Source organism: Neurospora hispaniola (assembly GCF_033458365.1).
Source record: "Neurospora hispaniola strain FGSC 10403 chromosome Unknown B0T23scaffold_7, whole genome shotgun sequence".
NCBI classification, from domain to species: domain Eukaryota; kingdom Fungi; phylum Ascomycota; class Sordariomycetes; order Sordariales; family Sordariaceae; genus Neurospora; species Neurospora hispaniola.
In genome coordinates, this window is record NW_026944412.1 from 1,660,243 (window position 1) to 1,678,489 (window position 18,247).

Sequence of the window (18,247 nt, forward strand, 5' to 3'; positions counted from 1 at the left end):
GCTGGTGATCTTTAGCGGCGAGCTCAGCGTTCTTATCATCAAGCGCCTTGGCTGCTTTGGTGTAAATAGTCCGGATATCACGGTCAACAGCAGCTAACTTGTTGTGAATGCTTCCCAACATATCCCTGGACTTCTGGGGAGTCTTGAAAATGTGGTTGACCTCAGATATTTCGTTTCTGGGTGGCGTTTTGGGTGGTGATGGCTGGAGAGGGAGGGCACTGTCATTGATGACAGCGTCGGGGTCGTCAAGCACAACAGATCTGTTCATTGGCCATATACCAGTCTTTTTGAACCCTGATCTGAGGTTTCTGGAGCTCACGCCTTGTCGTGATGCTTCCTGATAACACTGGAGGAACCGTTGTTTATTTACTGGTGCAGATGCTGGAAAGCTAGCGTAATCCTTTGTTGAATCTCTAAAATATAACTTGACGGCGGCAAATACGGATTTATCGAGTGGTTGAGTCTTATGAGAAGTATGGGGAGGTAAAAAGAGTAGTTGAACGTTGTGTTGAAATGCCTCAACGAGAAAATCGTCAGATAGATGACTCGAGTGCTCATCGAGAATCAAGAGACGCCAGCCATCAACCTGGGTCTCAGGAAGGTAAACCTCCTTCAACCAGCGTAAAGCAATCTCTGAATTGCTCCATCCAGTCAATGTACTATCGTATTTCCAGCTCTTGAGCTCATCGTCCATATCGTCAGGGAACCACTGTCCCTGGAGGTTGGTACCAGAAAAGATGACAACGGGAGTCAACCTCTTGCCCTCAGCGGTCCCACACTCGATAATGGATACCCAAGCGGTTGCGTCGGTCGTTGTTACGTATGCCTTCTTCGTCAGGGTAGACCCAAGCACTTTGCCATCCTTAGATTCCAACTCTTGAAGACCATGTTCATCCATATTCGATATATTGGCTGGGATAATACCCTTGTCGCGAATCTGGACTTCCAGAAGGTCGAAGAACTTCGTGAAGGCTTCCCGGGTAGACCCTCTAACTCTCGCTGACTCGAGCGGCTTCGAAAGCTTGGTCTTGATATTGGGGTTGCGCTTCAGGAATCGGTCTACCCAACGGGCGCCCAGCTTGTCATAGTCGCCTCCTCTTTTCAATATCGACGACGCGAATCCTGACACCTGACGACGGTTGGGAGCACGGCCGGCCTTCTCCTCATTCAATATCCATCTGCAGATGAAGGATTCTTGCGTTGGCGATAGCTTCTGGTGGGGGATTTTGACGTCGCGTTTGGTAGGAATGCCTTTGACACGGTTGCCGAGGGTAGACCGTGGAATCCCATACTTCTTCGCTGCTGCGCGCTGGGAAAGTCCGTCGCGAATAGCCTCAAGCGCTTCTTCAATCAAAGGCGAGCTCATTGCAGTAGAAACGAACGCGATCGGGCTTGATTTGATGCAATTGTGGTTGTTGGGAGAAGCAGGGTGGTGATGTTGCATGAGGGGAAACAGCGGTGTGGATGTGGCCAGTTGAGGGGGGTGGCCAGCTGAGGGGTCAAGACTGGTAGAGGCTACTAGTAAGCGCGCCGCAGGGTCAGATTGAAGAAAGTGGCTTAGGCGTTGCCGCAAGATATGATGAAATCGCGGGTCAATCGCGCTGGGAAATCCCGTTCCTGCTGCAGGCCCAAGGTTGCGATGACCGGCTTCCAGGTTCAGGATGTCTCGTGAAGCCTCTGATGGGAAGGGCAGGGCACGGAGCTACGGGGGCAATGGGGCGACGGGGTCCTGTTGACGCTTGACGAAAACCAGTGGGTGACCCGCGGGGAGAGACGGGGGACCGAACGGGAGGGAGCCGCGAACAGATTCGCTGAATGGTTGAAAGTGGAAACTGCCCGTAAAGCAGGCAATGTGCGTGTGCAAAGTGAGTGGAAGCACCGCCTGTCGAAGTGCTGCGAGGTGACTTCGTGCCCGACAGTACTGTGATGCGATCTACTGCTTGGCCCGAGCTTTAGCTACCCTGCCGCGCGGTTCTTGGCGTGCATATCTGTTAACAATCCAGATCAAACTTGGCGCGCCGGAACCCCTAGGCTGCCAGGTGCCAGCAGACAAGGGCAAATGGAAGGTCAGGCCGCCCGTGGAAGTCCAAGTCAGATGCCGGAATGAAAAGATACCTACTCGATCTATACTGACTGTTTTCACGATGGAGGTTTTCCGTCTGGATTAGTGACAATGGAACCAATGCTGACATCAATGCCGCGAAAGAGATGAAAGCGCGTTCTACCAATGTTAAGAGAAAGTTGACGCGCCGCGGAACGTCTTGTTAAGCATAGAGGTATGTACTTCGTTGCTTTGACGCACCCAGTGCACACCATGACACGCGCACCTCGGCTGCTCTTCCGGAAGCTTCGTTCGCAAAAGTTGGGATTTTGGGGTTTAAACTTCAACCCTCGCAGCCCATCCACATTCCCCCAATGTCCGAATCCAGGCCATGTCACTTCATGTCGATGAGATCCACCCCCTCCGCCCTATCTCCGGGGCTGTCAAAAGCACGCCTCCAGGTTGCCAGAAACATTTTGCATACTGTAGGTCAAAGTATCTCGAGCTCCACTTCTCCCGTTCCCCATTCCGGCTATGACCTTCCCGTCTCCATTCCGAGACATTGAAGTACTGGATTCACAGACTGACAGTTGGAATGGTCGGATGGAAGAGGTGGGAAATACCTTACCCCAAGAGCGAAGTCGCTGGTGGGGGACAAAGTTTAAAGTGGAGACAGCATGCCCTATGATCCTATCTGCATTTAAATGCATTCCCACGTCCACCAATTAATTACCTTTTCTCGTACCTTTGTCTCGCTAGACGCCTTCTTGTCGGCAACAAGGCCTCCCAGGGGCACTCCGCTGTAAGAGGCGTTCCCCTCAGGTATCCCCGCTCCCACGCCACCCCGCTCCCGCTCTCTCCCGCGGTGCCGTTCCATTCTTTCGGGGTCTTCCAGGTTATCGGGGTTCCGTCTCACACTCGAGGTATGTATCGGGACCCACATCATCCGGTCAGGCCCGGATCCACTTTTGAATAACCTTCAACCTCCCGTCCCGCTCGCCCCGCCTGTCTCAACCCGAACTCCAGACTCTGGGTTTCAAGCTCCACTGGACTGCCATCGCCGGAAAAAGAAGGTCTCAACATTTGTGAACCGGTGGGACTAACATCATGGAACTCGCCTCTCCTTTGTCCCGGCTTCATATTGCCCGTCGTCGACGTCCTGTGGCAGCATCTCTCTTACGGTGCGCTAACGTTGCGGTTTTCGCACAGCTAATCACCCACTACATACCACCTCCAAGATTCAAGCACCGGCGAGTACGATGGTGTCCATGACAGCAATTACATCTCCATCTTCCAGTCCAGCCACCAGACTCTAGGTACTTGAGCACTGGCACCTTATCATTGGAAAATCCCCGGGCTTCACGATATCCACCACGGGGATGGAACAGTGACCTTGGTTTCAAGGTTCAAGATGCTCCCCTTCCCATTTACCATTGCCCATTTCCCGCTGATTTTGGCCAGCACAACTTAAGGCCATGAAGACACGGCTTTTTTTTTTTATTTTAGCCAATGACGTCTCTTTTGGGCAAGCCACAAGTACTGACACAGCTACAGTAATGTGCCCTGTTAATGCAACTAATGCCGGCAGCCAGATTTCTTTGCAAAAGGGGGGCTTTTGCAAAGGATGGTACTAGTGCACAGACCAATATATGCTGTGGGGCTACTAGATTACGGGTCGACTACCCTAAAGGTGGGTCACTTCGACCCTCTCGCACCGCCGCTATTCGTCCTGCCCACCTAAATCAGATCCCTGTTAATGCAAATCCCCCCCGTCAGTATTGCAATTAGCAGTTAGCAGTCTTCACCACCAGAGGGAATGCGGGCAGCCGAAATCTTTAGCAAAAGGGGGGCTTTTTGCATTAAGGGGGCTTAGCATTAACAGGGCACATTACTGTAATCAGCTGTCGAGTCTTCTATCCATCCAAGGATCTCATCTTGGGCTTCGCCATTGTACCAAGCAGGAGCTGATACATCGACACCAAGGTCGACCCCTAGACAATTGGCGACGTTGTCTAGGGTGGACGGCCACTCGTCGAGTTCCTAGGCACAAGGCATCGCCGGTGTGCCCAGTCTTGCCTTTTCTTTCGAAACCAAGGCTGCCTTCACGATGGTTTCTTCCATTAGGACGTCAGCTGATTCGATACTACAACTTGTCTTCCCCACTACGATATTATTCTTGGACAGCCTTTCTTTAAGGATGCCCAAGTTAAGTTGAACTATTCAACTTATAGTATCGAATCAGCTGACGTCTTGATAGAAGAAACGATTGTGAAGGCAGCCTTGGTTCCAAAGGAAAAGGCAAGACTGGGCACATCGGCGATGCCTTGTGCCTAGGAACTCGACGAGTGGCCGTCCACCCTAGACAACGTCGCCAATTGTGAAGGTACTGAGCCCAAAGATTTATTATTATTATTATTATTAAAGGTTTTTTTTTTTCCTTTTGTTCCGCACGATATCTGGAGGATCCTCGGGTGGCGGGACATAACCTTATGTCACCCACTCAAAAGGCAACGGCACACTTCGTGTCTCTAAGTTCAAGACGTTGTGGTTTATAGGCATGATATATCGAGTGCTGATGCTACAAGCGAAGCATGTTCTTGCTTTCTGTTGCGCGTTAATTTATGTAGCCCGGGATTGCCGCAGGTAACGCCATCAACACTTGTCACCTTGGACAAGGAACGTAGCGAACCATCTGCAGCAAGATCTATCATCTGTCCTTCAAACCCCCACGCCAGCTTTCTGCTCCTCTGAGACAGACTCAATGGTGATAGAAATCACATCTTCGACAATCACAAGCCGATGCAGCACCCGTCGGATGATGGCAGCGGCTGGGCTGCTGATCTTCTGAGACAGGCCTGGCCATGGCTTTATACGGCTTGGGAGTTTTGTCCTTCTTTTCTTCTTCTTCTTCTTCTTCTTCTCCTCCCACGTCGTGTTCTACTGCTAACAAGGTGATACACACCAGGTTCGGGAGGCCGTATTTTAGCCATGGAAAACTCTTGAGACAGAGCAGGAACACACCGTATCGTGGCGAGCGCTACTATCGTGACGGGCCTTGGTCTTGGTCATGCCGTATCCGAATTTCAAGCCCCAACGCCTAATTTTCTCGATGTCATGGGCTGCACCGAAACCGATTGGCTTTGCAATCACGAAGATAATACTCCTGCCACGGTGGCCCTGGCTTATGAAAAGGCATTAGCAGGATCATCAATACATCACCCGAGATCAACAGCATCGACACAGCACCGGCAAGCTGCCTCTTCTAGGCTCGCTCGAGATTTGCGATTGACTGCCAGCTTCGGGTGACAGCAAGATATGCGCCGCGATGTGATCGAAAAATAGGCTGCAGGAGGCTGAATATGTGTGCGTATGCCGGTACTGCGGTTACGCCAGGAACCCGTCAGGCTTGTATTCCGGCCAATCGCATCCTGTCCGAATAGCCACGCTTATCTCGCATTTGCCTGTTCGAGGCTGCAAGCAGCAAGGAACACTGTCGAATTGGGCATTGATGGTATCGCCGACATATCCTCCTAGCTGACTGAAACTCAATACACATTTACATGTGGTAAATTTGGACAAGCAAGCCCACAATCGATGTGCGGTGTGGTTATAGTCTGGGCTTTGACGTGCCAAAGCAAATCGGATGTATGATTCGGGAGGGGAAATTTAATCTTGTCGAGCAAGCGTCTCTCCGTCCCAGACATTTGGCAGATCATCTTCATCCGATGAAGATTTTGGAGCATGCCCTTGTCTGGCCACCAAGCTGACCTGTATCGGACGATGAGATTCTCAATAGCCGGCGGCTTTCGAAGACTGTCAGGAGTGGTATAAACGAGCAAGATGTCATTCATCTAGGGTAAAGTAAGTAAGCCTCCATAGCAAGCCTTTCCCCTTTTGATCAAGCACAATGCCTCAAGGTAGTTAAGGTTTCGGAGAGTATGGTTATAAAGCCGCCCAAAACTCTTGCTTGCTTTACGCCTGAGATGACCTGTTAGGGAGGTGGTCAGTAACATTCGAGAGCCTGGTATTGTGGGTTCTATTTTAGTCCATGTCGTCGTATTGAGTGAGGTTGGGCTGCCAGGGGCGGCGGGCGGATAACGACGTCAGCTATAAGCCGCTCCGATATGATATCTACCTACATACTTATATCAACCTCAGAACTCGTATGGTATGCCTCTCCGGGCCGATAAGATGTGCAGTAAAGGTAAAGTCCGGTTGAAAGGCATTGCGGCATTCGATCACTCATCAATTCCGCCATTGCATTCGTGCGTCCGCTTGGGAATAGACTGCCTTGTATTCATTATTTGGACATGACAATCCGACGGCACCATGACTGCAGTACTAGCAGAGGAGCTGAGCAAAAAAGTTCAGCCCACGTGTATGGTAAAGTACTCTGCTCTGGATACGTACACCATCACCGATCGGGTCCCACGTAAGCCACGGTCATGCATGTTCACTTCCCAAAGAGCGATGTACACATGCTGAAAGCTGGAAGACGAAGGCGGCTGCCACTATTGACTTATGGTGCTGCCAGATTCGGAATAGGGCGCTCAGAACAAGCCAACCAAAGCCAACCACAGAGAGTGAGGCAGGCAGGGAAAAGATGCTTTCTGCAGTCATTCACTCGCGCTGACCGACCGATAAAGCAGCCTTCACCCACATCAATAGTCGCACTCCAGCGTTCTGGGAATGGCTTATGCGTGCTGCGCTGTTGGCAGACCGGTAGTTTGCTATCGATGCTGAATACCACGATCTGGATTCCAACAGCATCGTCGCATCGGGGCCGCATTGCCATGTACGAGGTGGGTGGTGATAAGTCTGATATATGGCCTGCTACGGTGGTACGACCAGTTGGGGGTTCCTTTTGAGGAGGTGTCATTGATTACCTGCACTGATAGGAACCTTCGATGAGGATGGAAATTACACGCATCATGGCTAGTGATAAAGGAAGCAAGTTTCCTTTGGCGCCCCGCCTATCAAGTGCGGCTGGAGGGGGAACAAGAAGAAGAACACGACGAGGCTTCCTCATAAGCCCTCACAGGTACGCTCAGGCACAAGGCACAAACACCCGGGTAATGAACTTGAGTTCTTCATGCCCTGCCAAGAGGGGACACTTGTGTCGCGGGAAGGCTTCGAAGGAGAACCAATGACTCCTTGGGGCTCCTCTCACCTTTTTGTGTTCGCGTCGTACAAGAAATTCCTGAGGGTGTGGTCTGAGTTGTCCACGGTCTGTGTGGTAAAAAGGGGGCCCTGTCAGTTCCTCAATCGCACGATGCCATGCCTAACCTTTACAACAGACGCTGTTGAGCAACAACATCCTTCTGGCTGCTCTGCGGCTGACATGGCGTCAGGGCTCGTATGGAATTTTGCACGCTGTGAATGGCCCAGTGGAACCCCAAAACCCATGGCCTATAACTCGGAGATGGTTATGACCAAGGTTACTTCCTTGCTTAGATGTGCAGTACGTGCATCTGGTCCATCCTCGTTCACGGGCAGCAGACCGTCGTTCATATTGCGCCGCCGTCCTAAGCAGCGGTATGTACACATACTACAAAGTCAAGGGGCGTAGGTACCAGTACGGCATGCGTTGTGTGTGCTTGACCAACCGATGTGAATACGAGAAGGGATGGGGGACAACAAAAGTTCTCTCATTACCTACCCCCCGCCCGCCCAGCTCTTGTCGGCGTTCATTAAAATATGCGGCGCTTTGCTTCTTTGCTTTTTCTAGCTCTGCGTTGGACTCAGAGAGGTACAAACCGCAACAATCTCGCAGCTTACTCTTTCTCGACGGTGCGGTCTGTAGATGAGTCGGGGGGAATGAGTGGGCGGTTGATAAGCCGCTCACAACCAACCTCGTGTAACTGGGTAATAACAAGGAAAAGAAGGAATGGGCTCTGTCGATTGCAATTTGAGGTTATCTGCTCAATATTGACTGCGAAGGAGTTTTGCGGGTTTGTGAAAAGGTTCGATGCTTCAGGAAAATCAACAAACCAACCCTTTGTTTGGACCGGAAGAACATTGCCGACACAGACTGTGTTGTTGCTGACGGTGTCCAGAAAACCAGAATCTTACCTGACGCCAAGAAGCCTATCAAGTGCTAACTAACACATCTAGGTACATGCGTATTGTAACCGACATTCTACACTACTGCGTGTAACAGTAACAGAAGATAGATAAACCCACGTGTTGATGATACAAGGTTCCTTTTCTCGGTGTCTTGGTGGATAAGGTACCTAACGAGGTTTGGTAGGCCTCTTTGAACAAAACTTGGACAAGCCTAGCCCTAAAGCCATCCTTACCTGTAGGGCCTGCCCCGAAGAGACTTAGACTTCGGCATGGTTGCCTTTTTGAATGGACCCAGCGAGCTGGAACACCTCTAGTTTTAGTGTCAGGCAAGGGAGAAACACGGTACGTACCTCTACCCATGCGGACAGGGGTTCACGAAGGACCGTCGGCGGCTGGACCATCTTGGTGCTGTGTACAGGTACCTCTACCCTATCACCCTTTTGCTGAGGTTAGGTACTTCTACTCTTGGGTACAGCTTCACTCACACCAACCACTTTGTCCGCTTTTTTAATCCGATAGCAACGCAACCAACCCCGCCGGGCGTGCAGCGAGGAAAATGCGGCTTCTCTTCCACAGATTCGAGTCCCAGGAACTCGTTGGATGCGTTGGCGTACACTCTTCCGGGAGCGGGAGATGGGACTCATGTGGTGAGTGGTGACCCCCCACCGCGTGGCTGACGGCGTCGTCGTTGCTGTGTTGTTGCTCCTTTGCTGCAGCTTCTCGCTTCGTGCTTCTCCTTCTGCTTCTTTCGTTTGTCCATTCCCAATGCCCAGTCATCGCAGTCGTACTGGGCATGTACAAGGTACTCATCGGCCACGGTGCTTCCCATGGGGGAAACCGGCCAGATGCCTGGCTGCTCGGACGTGGAATATGCCCAGGTCACTGCAGCGGTGCTATCTGTTTTCGGCTTCTTGACCGGTCTGAGCTGTAGCTGATGGGGAGAACTCCATGTTGGGTAAAAGGCCTTTGACCTCTGGGATGACAGCCAATGTTTTCCACCCCTGTAATGGCTTCTCTAGGTAGTTTCCTGGGGTCACCTCACTTTTCTGTCCTCCATTTCTTTGCACAGCCGAACCAGCAGGTGGGTTATATAACCTTCACTCAACCCACCTTTATCTATCCTTGGTGGTTGATCAATAATTGTCGCCCAGTTTCGTCCTTACAATATATCTATCCTTGGGCCCTCGATATTACCTTTACTTATTTTCGGCCCGTTCATCCGACCAACCAGATAAGCGAGACCACTTCCCCATCTGCTCGCTACCAATCCCACCTACATCTTGGGGGATCTGTTCGGCAACACTTCATTACGTTGTCTCAGGTACCACTTGGACACCTAACGGCCCACAATGTCGGTATTCTCTTTGATCAAACGAAGCCGGCAGGCAGCAAAGGAACAGAACGCAAAGAATGCCCAAAAGGACAAGGAAGAGGCCAAGGTCCCATACAAACACATACCCAGGCATGCCGCCCTCGATGCTCTCATGGGTGGTCCAACGGGCTGGAAGGAGGCCGATCGACTCAGAATCATGGAGGAGAACCGAAGGAGGAGTGTCATGACAGCAAACGGCATGGGTATGCCGAGCGGACTCTCAACTCCAGTCCACGCCGGTGTCTTTACGCGCGCCAACAGCAGCCTCACGCACGTTTCATACAACAACCCCAGCGGCTACGCCACACCCGTCCCTCCAATTCCCCGAGCATACAGCTACCACGGCTCGATCCCGGGATGGAGCCATCATGGCGGTGAAGTCAGCTATCTCTCGATCGACATGGCTGGAGCTGCCAGCAGTGGAACATCGATCAAGGGAAAAGAAAAGGAACTTCGGCGTCCCAAGCTCGACTCCGGCCGTGCCAGCTGGTCTTCAAGCAGGCTTGCAGCAACTGGTGGACGAATTCACTTTGAAGGAGGATCTGGCTCTGCCCCTCGAACCAGGGACGGCTCGAATTCCCCCGTCCAGAGCTCCAGCAACTCCAGCAGCTCAGAAGACGATTTGGAGATCACGCCCGTGAGGAAATTTACCAGCGCAGTGACAACCTCAAGTCCGCTCGCGGGAGTACCCAGCCGGCGGGCAAGCGACACCGACTCTGTTCACCGTCTCCATCCCGGTCATGCCCGAAATGTGTCAAACTCATCATACAAACAAGCCGGACAATCCTCATCGCCCAGTCAGTCATCCCCAAAGAGTAGTCCGACCAAAGTAGGAGGAGGTTTAACCAGCAGCAGCGCTTCACTGAGTGCCGCCGGCATCCCACCCGTTCCAGCAATCCCTCCCATGCAATTCGGCGGAACCCTCGCTCTTCCCACAGCTCCCCCTTCGCACAAGAGTTCGCACCCCATTGCCCCGTCCGTGGTGGTAGAAGAAGATGGCCCAGACCTCTCAGAAGACAATAGCCTCCAATTCTCTGCCGGCACCGGCGCCGTTACTCCCCCCATTGGCACCGCTGTCTCAACGGTTCACACAGCAAGCACTACCGCCGAGCCGGAACCGATGCAATCCAACGTCGTCTCCAACATCAGCGACAACAGTAAAACCCAATACAGGACGTACTCCAGTCAAAAGGAACGGTCGGCCGTCGCTGTTAGCGCTCTACCCACCTCGTTTGACGAAGCGAGCTTGGCGATTCCCCAGCAATTGGTGGCGCTTCCTCAGCACCAGGCAACTGGGAAGTTGGGGAAACGGCCAAAGAAGATTTCCAAGGAGGAAGGGGAGGAAAGGGGAACTAAGGTGCCGAAGAAGAGTCGATGGAGCTTTATGAGTAACAGGAGGACGGCTGTTGCGGTATGACAGCATACCTAACAATCCTTTAAAGATGCTTTAGTGTGTATCAGGAAGAAAACGGTTCTCCAGGAAGTTGAACTCATTTCGAAATCAGTATTTACAGCGGTTTCTCTACCTTTTCTTTTGTCTTACGAGGCCACGGTGGCGGCATTTTGAAAATTGGTTTTGTTTTACTTACTTAATTCTTCTTATCGTCGTACTATCTCTTTGGTGTATGATGTATAGGTTCTCCTGAGCTCATTTGAGATCCATGACTCCTTCTCCTTTTTTTTTTTTTTTCTTGTTGAGAGCGAGAGTATCAACAGCATATGTGAATACCTGCTAGAAAACCTTGACGAATCTGGAGAAGATGGAAATACCACCACTGTTTTGCGATCCTTGCTGTCTGAAAAATTACTTTCTGACCATCGTTGTTCTGAAACAAAGATTTCATTCTTCCGAATCCACTTGCAAGTGATGAAAATTGGTGGCGACTGAACGAAACATTGAGGCCTAGATTACAGCCACCACAGCCTGAAAGGCCATTGTTGCTCGACAGTCTTGTGCTGCAGTTATTACCTACTGCCTCTAGTATCGTACGGTATCGGATTTATTCCTAAATCGACTAGACGGCAGAACAGGTAAGTACCTAGTACGAGGGGTGCGGGTGCGGGTGCGGGTGACGCCTGCTCTATAACCACCCGGCAGCGACTGTAGTGGGTGGAACAACCTTTTAGTGACACCATGAATTCAGCTAGGTACCTGAGTATGCTCTTTCCTGACTGAACTTAAATCGCCCAGGAAACTGGACAATAGGTCAGTCGATAAGGAAGGAGCGAGGGTTCAGGGAGAGGGCAGATAGCGGGATGTACCTCTAGAGGTATTAGTACTTAGTGAGCTCGCTATCGACGGTTGTAGCGTTCAAAACACTAAGGTAGGTAGGTGCTTCTATGTACGGCTCGGCTCGTTTTTGTCTTGTCTCAAATGCTCGGACGGAATAATTGGTAGGTGGCGGCGATTTCCCAAAGTCTCTACGTGTAATTTTGGCGTGGCAGGTGTGGTGGTGTGATTTCGTTTTGTCAGCTTGCAATGACAACCACCAAGCTCAAAGGTATCCTACCGCCAAAGAAAATGTGCGACATGAATCAGTCCGTTTGTATTTCTTTTTCAATGATGCTGTACTGGGCACCTCTGGGAATGCTTTTACTCACTAGTTCTACTAGCTGCCTGTGCACAATCAATGCTCAATGCTACTCCTTCGTTTCGAATTACCCAGAAAGGACAAAGGCGCGATCTGAGACGCTTTAGTGTTTTTCATGCGGCGGCCAACACCGAAGGTTCTTGACACAGTAAGTACTTCGATACACTGAATGGAACAATGGAGGTCTGGACTATGGCGTGCTTTGGCTACTTTGGGCTTGTTGGCAGTTGGCACAGGTCAGCTGAAACGAACCCCAGGACGGCTGCTTGGCTGGCCTCTTTGGGCTGAGAGGAATGGCCATGAGGGGGACCCAACTTCAACCGTATTGGTAATTGTGAGGTCTGCTCGTTTCTAGGCCGGTTAACATTCAGTCTTTTGGAGGGTTTGTCTGGATCCAATGTGTCGTGGACGATACGTGGTGGGTGGGATCATATGGAGTGTTAGGGGTAGATATTGCTGTCTACTCAGCATCCATTCAAAGCCGATGCCGAGTAATGGCTTCATGACTGCTCCATGCCACTCACATCACTGATGATGGGGAGCTGAATGACAGCAGTGCTGTCACCGGTGTGAATCCTGTTGCGTTCGAAGTTCTTGGTAGGCAGAGGATCCTACGACGGAAGATGGGGAGATCAGAACTAGAAAGCGTGGTCGAATAGTTCAACAGCGGGACCGCCAAAAGAACAAGCTGATGTTGCATTCAGGGTCCAAGACCATGTGTTGTTTGAAATGCTTGGCCAGGTTTGGCGGTAACATGAATCCGTAAAGAGAGGCGTGGAAGACGCCCGGCTAACACCACCGCACCGATGGACGAAGTACAACAGGAGCATATGGCTCGTGGGCCAATTTATTGGCGACAATAGCTCGCTTCCTCATGCAAGCCGGGCGGGGATGAATAGGTATTCTCGGTGCGTCGCTTATATCCGGAAGGTAGGAAGCAAAGGACCCGATGCGAAGCTGTTGCAGAGATGAAATAGTAGATTGAATGTTCGATGAATAAGAATTGCCTCCTGCTGTGTCCCTACGGGCATTCATCATGTTATCGCACACACCGGGACGGTCAGGTAAGGCACATCAGTCCAAGCCTCATCCGATTCCTGAATCGACGGACCGGCGTTGTGCGTTCTTTAAGAGACCTCGAGGGTAGATGGTGACATCGGAATGCGATTACTGCGTTGATGACTCCTGGCGATGGTTTCACGTAGTGTAGAGGAGAAGTTGAACACTTCCACGGATGGAATGTATAAGCCACCACGGGTGTGTCTCGTATAAGTGTGGAAGACGGAATGGAAGATCAACAGATCGACAGGGGCGTTGCGGGAGGGGAGCAATTCCAAAGACACGATTGGCCAGCCTTGTCAGCCACAGACCCATTATCCAATGGGGACAGCTACTGTAGAGAACATCTCCACCCGGCCATAGCGCGCCGACACCGTGGCATCTTCCACTTTCCTTGGGCCTGGACAGCCTTATCATCTTATCGCGCCGCGACGGGAGCTTCCCCTCGCTCCACCGTTCGGGACCTTGACGGATACATCATCACTCAGGGCATCGCCAACCGGCGCAATCTGGCTGCTGTGTCTACTATACTTACCTTTCCCACTTCCACTTTGATAGCAATTGAACTATCGCACTCCTTTACTCCTACCACCCGATGCTGTTCTGAGCTCTTGTTTTTGCGGTCTAGCGGCCGCCTTCCTCTCCTTTCGTTTGTCTTATCCAACGCAGTTCCAGTCTAGTCCCCTAAAACTGAATAGTTCGGGTGCCCTGTTTCGCGCGGCGTGAGAGATGGCGCCTTCTTCCACCATCTCGGATATCGTCGGCGCGCCATTGCAGCTGGTCTGGTTTCTGTATGACGTCGCCGCCGAAACCTCGACTCCTACTCTATTTCTAATCGCCGTGTCGGCTGCTGGACTTGCTTTTGGACTTGTATGAGCCTTACCTCTTTCCTGGTCGCCCCTTTCACGTCGCCAGCCCAGCTCATGCAAGGCCTTGACTGACACTCGCATCTTGCTTCCACCTGACGTAGATATACATCGTCCTGCACATAGTTGCGCCCAAGCCTCGCCTCCCGTACCCATCCGAAAAGACTTACATCACCACCAACCCCGATGGCACCATCAGCAAGCCCCGACCGCTGCCCTGCTGGTACGACCGTTGGCACGCCGAGAGCCGTCTGAAGGAACAATCCTCCTCCTCAACAACAGCCTCCTACCCGACCATCCCCGCCGGCTTCCCGGTCCCCGACTTCGGCACTGTCGAGCCCGCCGAAGTCGAGATCAGCGTCGTCATCCCCGCCTACAACGAAGCTGACCGGCTCAACCCCACTCTTGAAGAGATGGTCGCCTACCTCGACGAACACTTTGGCCGGCCCGCAATTTCCGGTCCCGGCTCCCGTCCCACCTCCAAGGGAACCGGCACGCCCAAGCCGCACCGCAACGTGTTTAAGGACGCCTCCGCCCACAAGCGCCAGCACCCGCCCTCGGGCTACGAGATCCTCCTGATCAACGACGGCAGCACCGACCGCACCGTTGACGTCGCCCTCGATTTCTCGCGCCAGCACAACCTGCACGACATACTTCGTATCGTCACTCTGGAAAAAAACCGGGGTAAAGGCGGCGGCGTCACACACGGCCTCCGCCACGTGCGCGGCGAGTACGCCGTGTTCGCCGACGCCGATGGAGCCTCGCGCTTCGGTGACCTGGGCAAGTTAATAGAGGGGTGCGAGGACGTGGTCGACGGGTCCAACCGGGGCGTGGCCATTGGCAGCCGCGCGCACCTCGTTGGCAGCGAAGCTGTCGTCAAGCGCTCAGCCGTCCGTAACTTTCTGATGCGCTCGTTCCACTTTGTGCTGATGATCCTCACGCCGCCGGCGACGAGCCGGATCAGGGATACGCAGTGCGGGTTCAAACTGTTTTCCAGGGCGGCGCTGCCTCATATTGTGCCGTATATGCATACGGAGGGATGGATCTTTGATATCGAGATGTTGATGCTGGCTGAGTCGGCGCCGGCTACCCCTGTTCTGGCAAGCGATGGGAGTGTCATTGGCACGAGCTATGGGATAAAGGTGGCCGAGGTGCCGATTGGGTGGCACGAGGTGGGTGGGAGCAAGATGAATCTGGTCAAAGATAGTGTCAAGATGGCGATCGGCTTGGCGGTGTTGAGGGCTAGTTGGATGCTGGGAGTGTATAGGAGACGGCTTGCTTGATTTGGCAGTTCGAAATAGCTAGTTGCTTTGGCCACTGGAGCGGTGTCTTTTTATTTTATTTTATTTCTTCCCCTCCTATGACCCTTGGATATATCTTGGACATCTTGCAGACTTCCGGTTTCCGGATACCTCGGTCGCTTAGTCATTCATACCAATGCATTTCCTCAATTTTCGCTTTTCTTTCGAGCCTCCCTCCTGATGAAGGCGTAAAAGGCTGGGCAAAAGAATCAGGCGAGCGAGAGGGCGGGGTTGTATTTCAATGGATCTTCGAAACGGCTTCGAAGCCCCCTGTGGACCGTGAGACGATGGTTAGACTAGGCGGATCGAGTGCCTTAATTGGGCGAATTACGAGAGGGACTTGGGCGGTTTTGCAATTCTGCTTAAGCGCCGACATGAAGTGTTCATGACATGCTCGGTTCTTAGTTTTTTGCTGGCTCTACTTTGAGCTTTGGGCCTGGCTTTCGTGGTCGCTGACGGGTATTAAAGTCAATATTTAACGAAACCGACAAGGAAAGAATATGACGAGTTACAGTATCGCAAAATTCCGCGGGCGGCCCGAGCACTCTGAGTTGAAACTCCTCTCCCTTCGGCAGACATCTTCCGGAGTTGTTGGAACGTCACCCTGGCCCCGTCTCCACTCGGATCTGCTCACCTCAACTCATAAATCACCAAAATCACCATCTTTGGCTTCAAATTGCATGCTAATTCCCTTTTTCTAGGCACGGCAGGGATTAGGGAGCAGCTGAAAGCTGCAAAGCTGCACCAGAGTAGTGATCGATCATTTCTGAAAAAAATGGCATTTTTACACATAATTACATTTTTACTGTAATTACAGCTAATTCAGTGGTCCGTGCTACCGTTCGTGCACCTCAGCTACTACTAGGTACATACCGGGCATTAACTGGGCCAGATCTACCTCATTCAGTAGCTTGCTGTTACATGATTAGATAAGAATGGTCAAAGTGGGCATTTTTACATGAAATTTACCATAATTATGGTATTTACCGCTAGTCATGAATTACAAACCGACCACTACACCAGAGACCTGGCAAAACTGCAGGGTGGTGGGTCAGGGGAGGGAACCGACGTGACCGGATAGGGGGTCTTTGAGCCTCCGCCGGACCTGCAGATTCTTCGACATCCAAAGCACGAAGATCACGCCGGAGCTGCTTAACATCCTTGACGGCTACGCTTGTTCAAACACCGCCATGGATCTTCTACCCCGTCGATCCAGAACCCCTTATTTGAACGCAAGTGATGGCGCCAAGTTCCTGTAGAAGTGCACTATGTTTCTCAGTCGTGAGAACTAAGATCAAGGGTCCTGGTACCGACTACACACCAATGTTGGACTGAGTGAAAATTATGTACTGTAGCTTGTGCTAACCAGGGTGGGTGCCTGGCAATGGTGATCCTTAGTCACTGAGATCGACACTTCCCGCTACATACTGGAGTTAGCCCCGGTTTAGCTTCGACAAATGTTTGTCCGCCTACCTACATATTCGGGTTTTGTGATCTCAAAGGGTTTCCGTTCTCTGTCTTTTGTTATCCCGAGGCATCGGGACTTTTAGACGTAGCTGGCTCCTCAAATATTTTGTTTTCGCCGGAACAATGTATGCCCCCGATTCGACATGGACACGCGCATTCCTATCCGTCGCTGTCGTCCAAGCCCTGATCGCGTCGTCACTTGAAGCGTGAGTGAGATATACCCTCACGCCCCAAACCCCCGACTAACATGCTCCAGCTACGTCCTAATAGCCGTCGAGCGCTGCTTCGACCCCGCCGTAGTCCAAGTAGCCCGCGGCCACACAGTCCCCCTGTTCTTCGCCCTCTTTATCTTTGGCTTTGTCTATCAGCTCATCTTGGTGTACGACGCGCTGCGCTCGAGCAGCATGATCCAGGTCGTCGGCCTGTGTTTGTACAACCTCTGTCTGCTCGTCTACGCCATCTTTCAGCCCAAGGACATCAAAGACGCGCTTGATACGCTTGCGGGAAGCATAACATCGGATGGCAAGCCGCTGATAACGCCGGGGACGAATGCTTGGGGGGATTGTATGCCGGCGTTAGCGGCGCTGGCGCTGGTGGTGGCGGTGGCGACGGGTGTCTTCTGTTTTGCAGCGTGGAAGCTACGGTCCGAGTTTGCTTGGGTGGTTTATAAGGCTATTAATGCGGATCTGGCTATGAGAAAGCGTATTTTAATCTTACAGGTATGGCTCCCTTCCATGTCACACCAAGTTCTATTCGCTTTCTAATACATAACGATGGCCTACGCAACCAGTCTTACACGGCCTTTCTCAAGTTCGATCTGTTCTTCTTGCTGGGGTTCTTGCTCCAGAACATGATCAACGCTTCTGCCAACATGGGCAAACCCGAATTTGGATTGTCTATTGGCGCAATTCCCCTCGTTCTCCTGGTGATCTGGCTTGCGGTGGTCTGTGCCCAGAGTGAGTACACGGTCGGCACGCTTGTCATTATCGTAAGTCCACTGGATCCATGCCTTTTCACCAATCGCCATTGTTTGTATTCTTCCTTGTCTAACTCGAGCTTTCTCCAGCTTTGCCAGCTCGCGGCCGCGGGTTTTCTCTGCTACAAGCTTACGACCATCGACCATGAGCTTTACATGTTTAGGACCTTCGCCGCTATCACACTGATCATGACGCTTTGCGCCGCCGGAATGGCGGTGCTCTGTCTAGTCAATTTCGGTAAAGGAGTGAAGAATGTTACTGAGTCTCAGCTGAGACAAAAATCCACGCACAACTTACCAGATACGGACTATGCATCGCTATCATACTTGTACGGTTATGTACCGCGTAGGTCGCCGCTTGATGCTTAGACAAGTAGAGCAACTCTATATATTGTCGTGCCCTACTTATTCTAATTAATATATAATTATGAGAACTTGCCTTTGACATTGCGCTGATGATGGAGACCTTGTAAGTGCATATAATGATTTGAAGAAGCAAAAAAAAAAA

The 18,247-nt window shown here is 51.8% G+C and overlaps 4 protein-coding genes across 4 annotated transcripts; 3 read left to right on the forward strand and 1 right to left on the reverse strand.

Annotated features, from left to right (window-relative positions):
• Positions 1-4,759: 4,759 nt before the first annotated feature.
• B0T23DRAFT_398498 (uncharacterized protein) lies at positions 4,760-5,892 on the reverse strand (the record flags this gene model as incomplete). Its single annotated transcript, XM_062838368.1, has 3 exons — positions 4,760-4,978; positions 5,063-5,218; positions 5,602-5,892. The coding sequence occupies 3 exons, from the start codon at positions 5,890-5,892 to the stop codon at positions 4,760-4,762; spliced, it is 666 nt and encodes a 221-aa protein (XP_062689948.1).
• A 3,260-nt stretch (positions 5,893-9,152) lies between these two features.
• On the forward strand, positions 9,153-11,170 carry B0T23DRAFT_215378 (uncharacterized protein). The gene is made up of 2 exons (XM_062833633.1): positions 9,153-9,188; positions 9,259-11,170. Exon 2 carries the CDS (start codon positions 9,457-9,459, stop codon positions 10,894-10,896), a length of 1,440 nt encoding a protein of 479 aa, XP_062689949.1. The 5' UTR covers positions 9,153-9,188; positions 9,259-9,456; the 3' UTR covers positions 10,897-11,170.
• Positions 11,171-13,702: 2,532 nt separating this feature from the next.
• B0T23DRAFT_215399 (nucleotide-diphospho-sugar transferase) lies at positions 13,703-15,537 on the forward strand. Its single transcript, XM_062833634.1, has 2 exons — positions 13,703-13,999; positions 14,100-15,537. Exons 1-2 carry the CDS (start codon positions 13,859-13,861, stop codon positions 15,276-15,278), a joined length of 1,320 nt encoding a protein of 439 aa, XP_062689950.1. The 5' UTR covers positions 13,703-13,858; the 3' UTR covers positions 15,279-15,537.
• Positions 15,538-16,427: 890 nt separating this feature from the next.
• On the forward strand, positions 16,428-18,177 carry B0T23DRAFT_343995 (uncharacterized protein). Its single transcript, XM_062835935.1, has 4 exons — positions 16,428-16,969; positions 17,020-17,482; positions 17,554-17,751; positions 17,830-18,177. Exons 1-4 carry the CDS (start codon positions 16,887-16,889, stop codon positions 18,106-18,108), a joined length of 1,023 nt encoding a protein of 340 aa, XP_062689951.1. The 5' UTR covers positions 16,428-16,886; the 3' UTR covers positions 18,109-18,177.
• The last annotated feature ends 70 nt before the right edge of the window (positions 18,178-18,247 follow it).